At 38.6% G+C, this 12,935-nt stretch overlaps 2 protein-coding genes across 4 annotated transcripts in view; one reads left to right on the forward strand and one right to left on the reverse strand.

The window, feature by feature from the left end:
- The window catches only part of Adck5 (aarF domain containing kinase 5), a 458,263-nt gene that overhangs the window by 172,173 nt on the left and 273,155 nt on the right, over positions 1 to 12,935 (forward strand). The gene's annotated exons all lie outside the window — the stretch shown is intronic.
- The window catches only part of TP53INP (Tumor protein p53 inducible nuclear protein), a 186,111-nt gene that overhangs the window by 126,119 nt on the left and 47,057 nt on the right, over positions 1 to 12,935 (reverse strand). For 2 of the 3 annotated variants that reach the window (XR_010861836.2, XM_067159731.2), the window contains exon 1: positions 2,091 to 2,247. The exons of the other annotated variant lie outside the window; for it this stretch is intronic. Coding sequence is in view for 1 of the 2 variants with exons in the window: in XM_067159731.2 (XP_067015832.1) it covers positions 2,091 to 2,156 (66 nt within the window). In the remaining variant the exon portion in view is untranslated. Of the gene's footprint in view, positions 1 to 2,090; positions 2,248 to 12,935 lie in introns of those variants that run through there. 3 annotated transcript variants of the gene reach the window in all.

The following is a 12,935-nucleotide window of genomic DNA, read 5'->3' on the forward strand; positions in this document are numbered from 1 at the left end:
CCATAATTGGTTAATTCCAATGGCTCGGGGGCTGGGTGTATGTGGCGTATTCAACATTAGAAATCATCCTAGGCAGGGTCCTCATCTTCACAGACATGCAGGTCGCCTAATAGGCCGTCTACTAGAAAAAGACCTGCACCAGGCCTTTATTATTTATTACAAGGTATACGTTGAAATGTTGGCGTACGAATACTTTCTGTGGCTACTGTAGATTTTTTTGCTACTTGTTTAACGTCGCACTAACACATCGAAGATTTTCGGTAGTGGCCGTGGCCTTAATTAATATACAGCCCTACCGAGGTGAAAATAAGAAACCACGGAAAACCGTCTTTAGGGCTGCTGACGGTGGGATTCGAACACACTATCTCCCCAATAAATCTATTGACGCAAGTGTCTCTCATCTACGCACTCTCAAATGTCAACCGATTGTAACGGGATTTTTGAGGAAAGGAGGCGAGCGTCTAAACATTTACGGTACGCAGCTAGTCACATGGTAAAGTGTAGACATAGCTCAAGGCAGCGGTGTAACGAATGTGATAAGGGCTCGCCTGCCAAAATAAAAATTCGGGCCCCCTCAGGTAAAATATAAAACCTACGAATAATATAAATTTAATTACTACTACTGCTGCTATTTGCTTTACGTCGCACGGACACATATGTCTTATGGCGACGATGGGATGGGAAAGGCCTAGGAAGCGGCCGTGGCCTTAATTAAGGTCAGCCTCGGCATTTGCCTGGTGTGAAAATGGGAAACCACGGAAAACCATCTTCAGGGCTGCCGACAGTGGGGCTCGAACCCACTATCTCCCGATTACTGGATAATGGCCGCACTTAAGCGACTGCAGCTATCGAGCTCGGTTAATTTAATTCCAGCAGGTAGATAATATGCAATATGTCAAATTATATAAACAAAGGGGATTATTCACTACTGCAAGAATATTAAAATATAAAATTTAATGTGTTTCATTAGGCTGCCTCCGTGGTTTAACGGCTTAACTGCTCACCCATACACCACTTAGTTGTTCGTACTTGAAATTAGTTTAATTTTACAATAACTACGGAACTGTACTCTGTAACAGATACCAAAGTCTCAGTTATAATAATGTATTCTATTACAACGCTCACACAAAAATACGAACAAAATTAAATTACAAACTGTTCAAATAAAGCTTGAAAAATATCGAACACAACTGATAGCCTCCGCGCAAAGAGAGCTCTTTCGAAACTGAATTGACTGAGTGTTACTACACACTTCTTATTGGCATTATGCATTGTTGTTGAATAAATGTGTAGTAAACGTAAATGCTAAGCAAAATTTGTGCTTAGTACGATCTCAGATGCACATCAAGAAAGTATCATTTTCAAAGTAATATGTGGTATTTTGGTTTCAGTTTTCTTTGCTGCAATTATTTTTAAATAATTTGGTGCATGTCGTTTTGTGAGGATCGTGCCGTGGTGTTGCGTGAGACGGCAAGGGGCAAGCACTGTTTACAGCTGTTGCTATAATAACTGCTGCTGGATGCAACCAAATGGTAATTCATCTACGTACAATTGTAAAACAAATTATTACCGAGCTCGATAGCTGCAGTGGCTTAAGTGCGCCAGTATCCAGTATTCGGGAGATAGTAGGTTCGAACCCCACTGTCGGCAGTCCTGAAAATGGTTTCCCATTTTCACACCAGGCAAATGCTGGGGCTGTACCTTAATTAAGGCCACGGCCGCTTCCTTCCCACTCCTAGCCCTTTCCTGTCCCATCGTCGCCGTAAGACCTGTGTCGGTGCGACGTAAAACAAGTAGCAAAAAAAAAAAATATATATATATATTTTTAGACTGGTTCTACAAAACTGCCCGGACCATTTTTGTGAGGAGTAACATTGGGCTAGATGTATTATATTTATTAGTTTTACGAGGAGTCGGCGGGGCCCCTTAAAGGCCCGGGCCCGCTGCATTGCAGGCCCTGCGGTCCCTAACGTTATGCCCCTGGCTCAAGAGAGCATTGTTGCTTCTAGACTTGTTAAGCTCCGTGGTTCAACAGTTTTTCAATAAAAGTAGAATGAAGTACAGAGTACACTTTATAAGGGTAGACTTACGTGCTGAGATTGCAGGTTGGCAGTATGCGAGTTCCTCCTCCTTTGTTTGCAGGAAAAATTACTCATCGGTAGACTTACAGTAAGAACACCTGTTCCTCATGGTCACGAAGACTATGTTGTCATAAACATAGAAATGAACTAGTAGCGCTGACTGAAGTTTGCTGTTGATAAAACTTATGTCGTAACTACAGTTCTGAACACATGGAAGGGCACGCATATAGAGATGAGATGACGCGCCACTGTGAGGCTATCAGCCTGATTCTACTATGAAGCATTTTAAGCTAATCAACATGATATCAGTAGGTTACTGTTGCTCTCTTTATCTACTGTATGCACACAAACGTTGGTATTTTTTCTCCCCTTTGAACAACTTGCACATACAGGAACTCCGTTTTATTTCACTGATAGAAGCTCTAAGTTCCAGAAATAGCATTATATTCTAGCCATCCTAATATGCTCCAGTTGCTTTCTTACTATTATTATTGAACTAATTGGAAGATATTAGTGTGTCAAGCAAAATATTGTTCACTGCACTGGTGCTGGTATGCTGTTAAAATATCACGCACAAACTAAAGCTGAGGCGATACGTAATCAGATGTCCTTGCTCCCACCACAGTGCCGTAGAAAGCGTCGTAGTCATCACTAGAAATGTAAAACCACTGGCACAAACTGCATATTTCAGAGTCAAGTTTTTGCATTTTTTCTACTTTCTCCGATTTTTAAGCTGCTATATTGTAAGAAGTGCTACTGTATTGTAACTCGCATCAATGAATATGACGTATCTTCTTTGCCATTCAACAATTAAGCGGTCTTAGATTCCCAGATAACTCGTATTTATTTAATAATGATATCATTGATTTTACGTCCCTTTAACTACTTCACAGTTTTCGGAGACGCCGAGGTGTCACAATTTTGTCCCGCAGGAGTTCTTTTACGTGCCGGTAAATGTATCGACACGAAGCGAACGTATTTCCTATTTATTTACTACTCAGAACTTTGATGTGAGCATTGTGAAAATGTAGCTCCGAGCGGAATATGCCACTGTTTCTCGTAGGGTGAGTTTTCTCGGAGGACCTACTCGGTCAAAAACGACACACGGACAGCGTTATAAACAGGCGTACAGCGCATGCGTGTACTGCGCCGTGGTCATTATTCTATTCGGTATGGTCGTAGTTACCGTAAACCATTGTTCAGTATACCTTCAAAGTGTGAAAATAAGCCTGTTTATACGCTATAATTACAATTATCGTATGTTTCGTTTATTTGTGTGTACAGTATTGATTGATTGATTGATTGATTGATTGATTGATTGATTGATTTTAAACAGTATCAGGACAAATAATAATTGTCTGATACAAAAAAAATGTAATAGTAGTTCCGGTAATAATTATAAACACATTTTAAATAGCTATGTATTATTAATACACCAATGAACTAGAAATATTGAATTTAATTGCTATGTTACCATCTACAGTGTCACATTTTTCCACACAACACGAGACAGACGACAGTAGCCTTTCTCTCAGGGTAGCAGCCCCAACGTGTACCTTCCGCTTTATCATCCAGAGGAGAGTGGATTTAGAACTATGCTTTGAGAAATATGTGTAGCCTGACTGCTATTAGCAGTTATCAGGCTCTGTTTTAAACTACCCACTACAGTAGGCTATACATAGACCGGAGAAATTCCAGTGAGTGAAAACGTTGACTGGTCTTCACTACCCGTGTGCTGCACTCTCTCACAACTGATACTTTATACCATTGCACCTGTAGATTAAGCGAATAAGCGCGTAGTAATGTGAACGTTCCCTATCATTTGGTAACAACCAGTAATGAGATAACGACGGAGTCTTGGCGGTATTGGGACGACTATCATGGTACCATTATATATGTTAAATTTTTCGTGATTAATGAATTGCAATTTATTTATCACATGTACCTGACAGGTTTTTAATGCAGTAAGGGTTCAGTGAATTTCACTTATTTCCTTTTTTTTTTCATCCTTGTAGGCCTACATTTCGGAGTAGGCTTATCTGAGAAAATTCAATATTTAGACTCAAGTTATTTGTAATGATGTTCATTTACATTCAGCACTGAAACGAGAGAATCCGAAACATTTGGCAATTAAGTACGAAATTTGTGTCATATTGCCTCAATAACAATCCAATCCAGCGGCTTCACAATATTTGGTGATTTTTTGTCTCACTCAAAAGATCGACATTGTTCAACAGTGCGAGGAAAACAAGGATAATGGTCCTTCTACCTATGTCATTTTACAGTTCAACTCTTAATTCAAATCTGATTGGTACATTGGCAGTGTTCAATACATATGCATCAAAGTGTTAGTCACGGACAGATAATAAATCAGAGACTCTGAATTGCTGGAATTTTGCTCTGCAGTTATTTTACGTGCCGGTAAATCTACCGACAACAGACTAAATTATTTGGGCACTTTCAAAGTACCGCCAGGCTGAACCAGGATCGAACTCACCAGCTTGGCCTCAGAAGGCCAGTGCAACTAACGTCTGAGCCACTACGATAGTCATGGGATGATTTGTGAACTCGCATTCTTCCTCAAAAGACATTTTTATGCAGCACTGTTAATAATACCGTACAGTAGTTATTTGTAGAATATATAATTAAAACAACTTCTCATAACTGAAAGAGCAGCGGTCGGTACTGGACTTGTAGTTTGCTGGAGATTTCCTATTAACATAACGATCGACTGATCTGTTCCTTGAAATTATATACTATATTCCCTACGTATCGTAAATAGTACAACAGCACTAACCAGAATGATAAGGAGTAAAGAAGGAGCCTCTTATGCCGCTTCATATCTACATACCCATACTTTTTTTGTACTAACCCCATTGATCCATAAAGGGAAAATTCTGGTAGGCATTTGATTGCATTCGTTGCCCTGGGCTCTGAAACCAGTCATAAATTATCTGCATTTAGGGATGTCTCCCAGGTGGTAGACACCTTAAATGTTCTTATATGTTTTCAAAGAACTTGGAAATTTATCGAACATTTCCCTTGATAAATTATTCCAACCCCTTATTCCTCGTCCTATAAACTAATATTTGCCCCAATTTGTCCTCTTGAATTCCAACTTTATCTTCATATTATATTTCCTTCTTTTAAAAGCTCCACTCAAGCTTATTCGCCTACTGTCATTCCACGCCACCTCTCCACTGACAGCTCGGAACATACTGGGAGTATAATTTAAGACTTCCCCGCGGAGTAACGAGGCATAGGAGCACAGAGAAGCTGTGACAGCGAGCGGGCGAAATCGTATCAAAGAAGCGGCATGATTACACCAATGTAAACTAATAATGTTATTATCTTTACGTCCCACTAACCTTTTTCGGAGACGCCGGGGTGCCGGAATTTAGTCTCGCAGAAGTTCTTTTATGTGCTAGTAAATCTTTCAGCACGAGGCTGACGTATTTGAGCACCATCAAACACCACCGGACTTAGCCAGGATCGAAGTTGGGGTCATAAGGCCAGCCACTCAGCCCGGCCCTATAGAAACTAAACGAAACTGAAGACTGAACTCACTAGCTATATACAGTACATCCTCAGGACTAATATAAAAATAAATAAATAAATAAATAAATAAATAAATAAATAAATAAATGTTACATGTAACTGTCCTTACCACTGAATGAGTCCGGTAAGATCGTAAATATAATTTTCTTGCATTACGTGCTGACGAATGCGAAATACCAGTTTCCTGAGCTACTCTCCGAAGCGACTTACATGGTCTGACTTGCAGTCTTGCCTGTATGTGTTCACACCTTTCCTATGTGAGAGCTGTTCTCCTTCGCTATTGTTTCTTATTAGTTACGGGACCAGTACTACGACACTTGTGAACGAGTTGTTGCACGTAATGTTTTAATGGTGCTGTAGAACCGGGAAACTGTCTATGGAATTTTCGAAAGCACCTTTTAACTGGTTTCTTCTTCTTCTTATGTAAATAACACTCGACCAGAAATATTTTCTGCGCTGCAGTGTACTTAACCATCGCGATAATAACCTCACAACACATCGTAAAAGTCCAGTAGTTACTAGCGAACTGCTGCGTCAGCTGCCAGCACTTCTTATCACGCCAAGCTTGACACAAGCTATATGGTGCTCGCTTGGAGATTCCCGCGGCGTGTGAGCAGAAGAGCGAAGTCTTAAATTATACGCCCGGTACAACTTTCAAATCAAATCCTCTTTACAGTATTTGCAAATGAGGCAAATGGTACACTAAAATACATTATTGTCAAACACTAAATATTAAATTAACAAGAGAAGAAAATTTTCCTATAATATAATATTATACAATTTACGCTAACAATTTTTTCTATTAAACACACAGCTCATCCTTAATAAATTTATATTGTTTACAAAATTCTACTTATAATATCTCCTGTACTATTTACAGATATAGTCAACTGATATACAGTATGTGGAATTACTTCAAATGATATTGTACAACTGGTATAAGATTAAAATTTACATTGCATTTATTTACTTTTTTTTTCCTTTACCCATTCTGGAACCTAAGTAGCATAACGTGCTGCGTCTTAACCAGAGCCCCTTTTGCACCACTTTTCAGAGTTCCTGAAGAGCCTTCACAGCTACCGTAGCGGTCCCAAGGCCCTCGAAGTCCCCACTGTACTTCACCCCTACAGGCAGTCCCCTACTTTGGCTGTCCAACTCCTTAGTCCAGGGGATGGAATTTTTATTCACACACATTTTTTATTTATATTAACCTGCACTGGTCGAATGCCCTCTAACATTTCATTTGTTTTCTCTGTTGCTGTTTATTCTCTTCTTGAATATCTGTACAGATTTTGGAAAAGGATCAAACACTACCCCTGGTAAACTGTTCCACTCCTTCACACCCTTCCCAATGAATGAAAATTACCCCAATCGCTTCTGCTAAAATTCCTTCTAATTTTATATTTGTGGTCAGTCCTGCCGATATAATTATTTTCCAACTGAAGCCTCTCACGGATATCTCCCCATGCTGCTTCTCCTGTATAGGCTCTATATAATCCTATAATTCTAGTTTTCTCCCTTCTCTTACTTAAAGTTTCCCACCCTAGTTCCTTTAACATTTCTGATACACTACTGTTTCTCCTGAAATCCCCTGTTACAAATCTTGCAGCTTTCCTCTGCACACTATCTATTTCTTTTATTAGGTATTCTTGGTGAGGATCCCAAACACTGTTTGCATATTCCAATAATGGACGAACCATACTTAGGTAACTTTTCTCTTTTAATTCTTTGTTGCATCCTTTAAGTAGCCTCATTATGACATGTAACGACCTGTATGCTTTCCCAACAATGTCATCCACATGACCCTTCCAGTGCAAATTACTTTCAAATCTCACACCTAAGTATTTGCACTTGACATCTTTTGGGGTAACTAACCCATCCAAAGTATATTCAAATTCAGTTTTAAAACTCCTGTTTGTAAATGTTGTAACAGTTGATTTGCTTCCATTAACCTTCATATTATTCTCTTCAACCCATTGTTGGATACTCTGAAGGTCCCTTTGTAATTCTGAACAATCCTCAATGGTATATATTTCCCTATAAACAATTATGTCATCTGCATACAATCTTATTTTTGATGTTATATTATTCCCTAAATCATTTACGTATATTAAGAAAAGTAACGGACCGATTATACTACCCTGTGCAAATCCCTTCCAAACTTTCTCTTCCTGCGATACGTTATTTCTTACTTTGACTTTCTGAACCCTTGAATTTAGAAATGTTTTTACCCAACGTGTAACCCTTACGTCCAATGTTATATTATTCCCTAAATCATTTACGTATATTAAGAAAAGTAACGGACCGATTATACTTCCCTGTGCAGTTCCCTTCCAAACTTTCTCTTCCTGCGATACGTTATTTCCTACTTTGACTTTCTGAACCCTTGAATTTAGAAATGTTTTTACCCAACGTGTAACCCTTACGTCCAATCCTATTCCCTCCAATTTCTTTAATAATATTCCATGTTCCACTCTATCAAAGGCTTTGGAAAGATCTATGGCTATGCAATCTAACTTGCCTCCTGAATCCAATTGGTCTGATATGTCCTGCTGAAATCCCACCAGTTGTGCCTCACAAGAAAATTTCTTTCTAAATCCATACTGGCTCCTCATGAACCAATTTTTATCATCACATATCCCTCTGATGTACTTTGATATTAAACTCTCCAGTATTTTACAAACTATACTGGTCAGGCTGATTGGTCTGTAGTTCTCTGGTTTCCTTTTATCACCCTTTCCTTTATAAATTGGTATTATTATAGATTCCTTCCATGCCTTTGGTATTACACTATTATTTATGACATAGTCAAAGAGAAATTTTAAATAAGGCACTAATTACCACCCCATTGCCTTTAACACCTCCCCAGTAGTTTGATCACTTCGTGCTGCTTTTCCTTGCTGGAGCAGTTGGATTTCTCTGAAAATATCTTCATTTGTGAATGAGAAGCTTCTTGTTTCCCTCTGTGTCTCTCCCTCTCTATCTTCTGTTTCGGTTTCCAACTCCTGACAATCATCGACTGAATCTCTGAATTCCCTACTAAAGAGGTTTGCTTTCTCAGTATCTGTTAAATAGTGTTCACCCCCTTCTCCCACCATTGTAGGAATTTGGAGTCCTTTTCCTTTTTGATTCCTGATATATGAATACAGCTTTTTCCATTTCCCTTTGTGGTCATTATGCTCTTGAAGAATGCCATTCATATAATTCTCTTTTGCTTCCTTTTTCACTCTATTCAGTTCCCTCATTAGCTGTTTTCTACTTTCTCTACTCTCCCTCCCTTCTTTGATTTTCCTGTTTACTATTCTACATTTTCTTTTTAATTTTCTTATTGCCCTTGTATAATAAACAGGGTCTGAGGTCATTTTACCCTTCTTAACAGGTACAAATCTCTTCTCTCCTTCCCAAAGGATTCCTTTGAATTTAGCCCAAAGTGTATCCACATTACTCCCTTCACTTATCCAACAACTGAATTGTGATTTAAGGTAAGTCGCAAATTCATCAACTTTAGTTTTTCTGTACAATGTCTAGTCTTGTGTGACCCTATTATTAAGTCTTTTTGGTACCAGTCCCACATCCATTATTACAGCCTTATGGTCACCTATTCCTTCAATTACCTCAGTTTTATCAACAATTTCCCATGGTTTAACCAAGAATACATCTAGTAAGTTATTGAGACGAGTTGGTTCTTGTACTACTTGTGTAAATCCTCCCTCCCAAATTAACTTATTTGCCAGTTTCTGTTCATGGTCTTCACTTGCAGCTCCATTCCATTCAACTTCCGACAAGTTTAGATCTCCCCCAATTATTACATCATTATTAATGTTTTTATGAGTATAATCTATTATTTTCTCAAATATTTCCATGTCTCTTTCCTCTCTTCCAGGCCTGTATGTTCCTATAATTCCCACCTCCTTCATATTATCACAAATTAATTTTATCCCTAATATTTCATCCCTTTCATCTTCAAACCATTCATGTGAACAATATGTTTCCTTCACCAGAATAACCCCCCCCCTCCCTTTTTATCTTCTCGGTGTCTACGATAGACTGTGTACCCTTCTGGAAATACTTCTCTATTACCCACCCCTTCTCTCAACCACGATTCCACTCCTATCACCACATCAGTCTCATAAGATTCCATCAATGTACCGAATTTTAATTGTTTATTTACTACACTCTGACAGTTTACCAAGAGCAATCTCAGACCCCCTTCCTCCCTAAAACTTGACTGTTGCAATTGGGTAACTTGAAATTCCTTACTTTCCTGAGTTTCATTTTCTAGTTGGCTGAGCCAGCTTGAAGTACAGCTGGCTTTGTCAAGCAGTTCGTCTCCTTACTCCCAAGCCTTCCCAGCCCAACGTTTAAACATATTCGTAACATTACTCCTTTGTCGGAAATCACCAGGAACAAATCATGCTGCTTTCCTTCGGATCTTTTCCCGTTCTCGTATCAAGTAATCCTGATACGGGTCCCGTTCATTGGAACCATATTCTAAGTGGGGCCATACGAACGACTCCCGTGCCATGTCCTTTAAAAATTGTACCCTTAAGTAATGACTAGTTTTCTATTGTACTCCCACCATATTTTTTTAAAATTAAGGTTGAAATTTAATGACATAACAGATAATAACAACATTACAAATGTGACGAATTATTTATATTTAACATACTCTGCGTTGTAGTATCTTTAAGATCAGTTTAAAATGTTTTATCATTGAAGTTTTAATCAAAGCTTTTTAAAATGTTTCAAAATAATGAAAAATACGCTCTTATTTCCAACGGCAAATATAATTATAAAGTTCAAAATTGTTATTAATCAATGAACTGTCTTTCAGTGGGAAGGAGGTGCTTGCATATCTTGACAGAGCTTCCTGATGTCCACTTGACCAGGCGAGACTTACAAACGGAGGCCCGGCTCTACTGTATGTTTAGCTTATTGAGCTACTCATTTTTCAGGTACATAATGGATGAAAAGGCAATCTGACATAGGTACGTTGTTGAGAAAGGCAGCATGATGTTTACAGCATAGCAGGCAATGTTAGGAAATTCGACATTTTTCTTCAACCAGAAGTTTGTTAAAGATGTTTTCTTGACACTGCACTTGATCTTTTTCATGACACGACAGTTCAATGGTTTCTTCCATTTCTTTTCTTGAAAAGTAATCTGGTAGCTTTAAGCCTTTCACCGCGGAAAAAGGGTTGCGAATCCAGAACTCGCTGTCTATATTCTCAGGAAAGTATTCGCCAAAATCTTCAATCAGACCTAAACAGTGTTCTTTTATGTCGCTCACAATGGAATCATGAAGGTCAGTATCATTTTCGTCTACGAAATTTTCTGAGAATGGGAAGAATTAACGTTTTCCATTCACAACTTCTTTAAAGGCAAACTGGCGTTTCTTTTTCAGAGCTTTTATTTTGTCCTGAACCACGAATATTGTTGTGTGTTTACCCTGCAGTCTTATTTTTGTCCTATTTTCAGCTCATTGAGCCACTGTAAGATGTCAGCTAAGAGAGCTAGTCTGCATAGCCACTGTTCGTCTGTAAGCCTATCACTAAACTCACATTTACTACCAAGAAGAACAACTTGAACTTCTTGTCTTAATTCAAACAAAATTACAAGACAATTCCATTTGGAAAGCCATCTTACCTCAGTATAGAAGAGAAGATGTTTATATTCACTCCCCATTTCTTGACATAAGATTTCAAATAATCTGGAGCTGGCAGCTTTTGATTTTATGAAATTAATTATTTTCACTGCTTCTGTCAACACTATTTTAATTCCATTTGGACACTTTTTCGCAACTAGATCCTTTCTGTGAAGACCACAGTGAACGAAGTTTGCCTCTGGAGCAACCATCTTGATCTGGAAAATCACACCAGTATGTTTTCCAGTCATTGCTCTGGCACCGTCAGTACACACACCACAGCACTTTTCCCAGTCAGCACCATGCTGCCTTAGAAAACCGTCAAGAGTGTCAAATACGTTTTTGTGTTGCTGTTGTTGTTATTGTTCGTTCTGGAAGCTCCTTGCAGAAAACATATCTTCCGCCATTGCAGGGGTAGAATCAATATACCTAACAAATGCTATCAATTGCGCCATGTTTGTGCAATCTGTACTCTCATCTAGCTGTATAGCAAAGTATTTTGTGGACGTGCGGTTGACTACAAGACGTTCTTAAAAAAAATGGCCATGCTTCAGATTCTGCGAGAAACAGTGTCGTTGGACAAGGGAATAACAACTCAGGTGATTGCTTATTTTTCACCAATAACACTTGACACCATGTCTTTAGCGCAAGCAGTATGTGGTCTTCCGGTCTTACCTATTCTTAAGCTTATTTTGAACGACACGTCAAGACCCTTCATATTCACAGGTTAAAATAAGGGAATCTGTTGTTTACCACACATTAGATGAGCTTCCTAAAAAAAATTAAGTGACTTATTCTTCAGGTTCTCTTGTTTCATATCAAAGTGTCTTTTTAATAAAGATTTCTGCATTGAATTATTAGACATGGTCTCATGGCAAATAACACAAAGATGTCGTGGTTTTGACTTACTTCCTCCATACCGTAAATAAATATTCAAGACAAGTACGCAGGATCATGCATGACCTGTTGATATTTATGTACAGAACATGTACTCCTATGAGAGGATTCAGCATCCGCTGGCTCTGCAACTTTTTTTCACAATCTTCATCTTCATCAGAAGTAGCCTCCGCTGGCTCTGCAACTTTTTTTCACAATCTTCATCAGAAGTAGCCTGATAGTCTGTTTCAGGTTTTTGCTTTTTAACGGGTTGCGCCATTAACCATTTCTTCATTTGGTTGATGTGAGAAAAAACACAAAAAGTATAATTCTGAACTCGCAACTACATTTTCAACCACTCAGTTAACAAAATTACACTGTTATGTTTTTACAAACATTATAAAGGAAATATTAAATCAATAATAAAGCTATTATGTACTGTATTTAAAGCAAATTGAAGCCGTCGACATTCCTTTTTTTCTTTTGCTAGTGGCTTTACGTCGCACCGACACAAATAGTTCTTATGGCGACGATGGAATAGAAAAGGCCTGGGAGTTGGAAGGAAGCGGCCGTGGCCTTAATTAAGGCACAGCCCCACATTTGCCTGGTGTGACAATGAGAAACCACGGAAAACCATCTTCAGGGCTGCCGACAGTGGGATTCGAACCCACTATCTCCCGGATGTAAGGTCACAGCTTTAAGCAATGTATATACTGTATTTTGTTGCATTTATATGTAATTAATATTAGTACTGAAAAGAAACTATTAATAATAGAA

The sequence above is a fragment of the Anabrus simplex genome, chromosome 1, assembly GCF_040414725.1.
Source record: "Anabrus simplex isolate iqAnaSimp1 chromosome 1, ASM4041472v1, whole genome shotgun sequence".
NCBI lineage: Eukaryota > Metazoa > Arthropoda > Insecta > Orthoptera > Tettigoniidae > Anabrus > Anabrus simplex.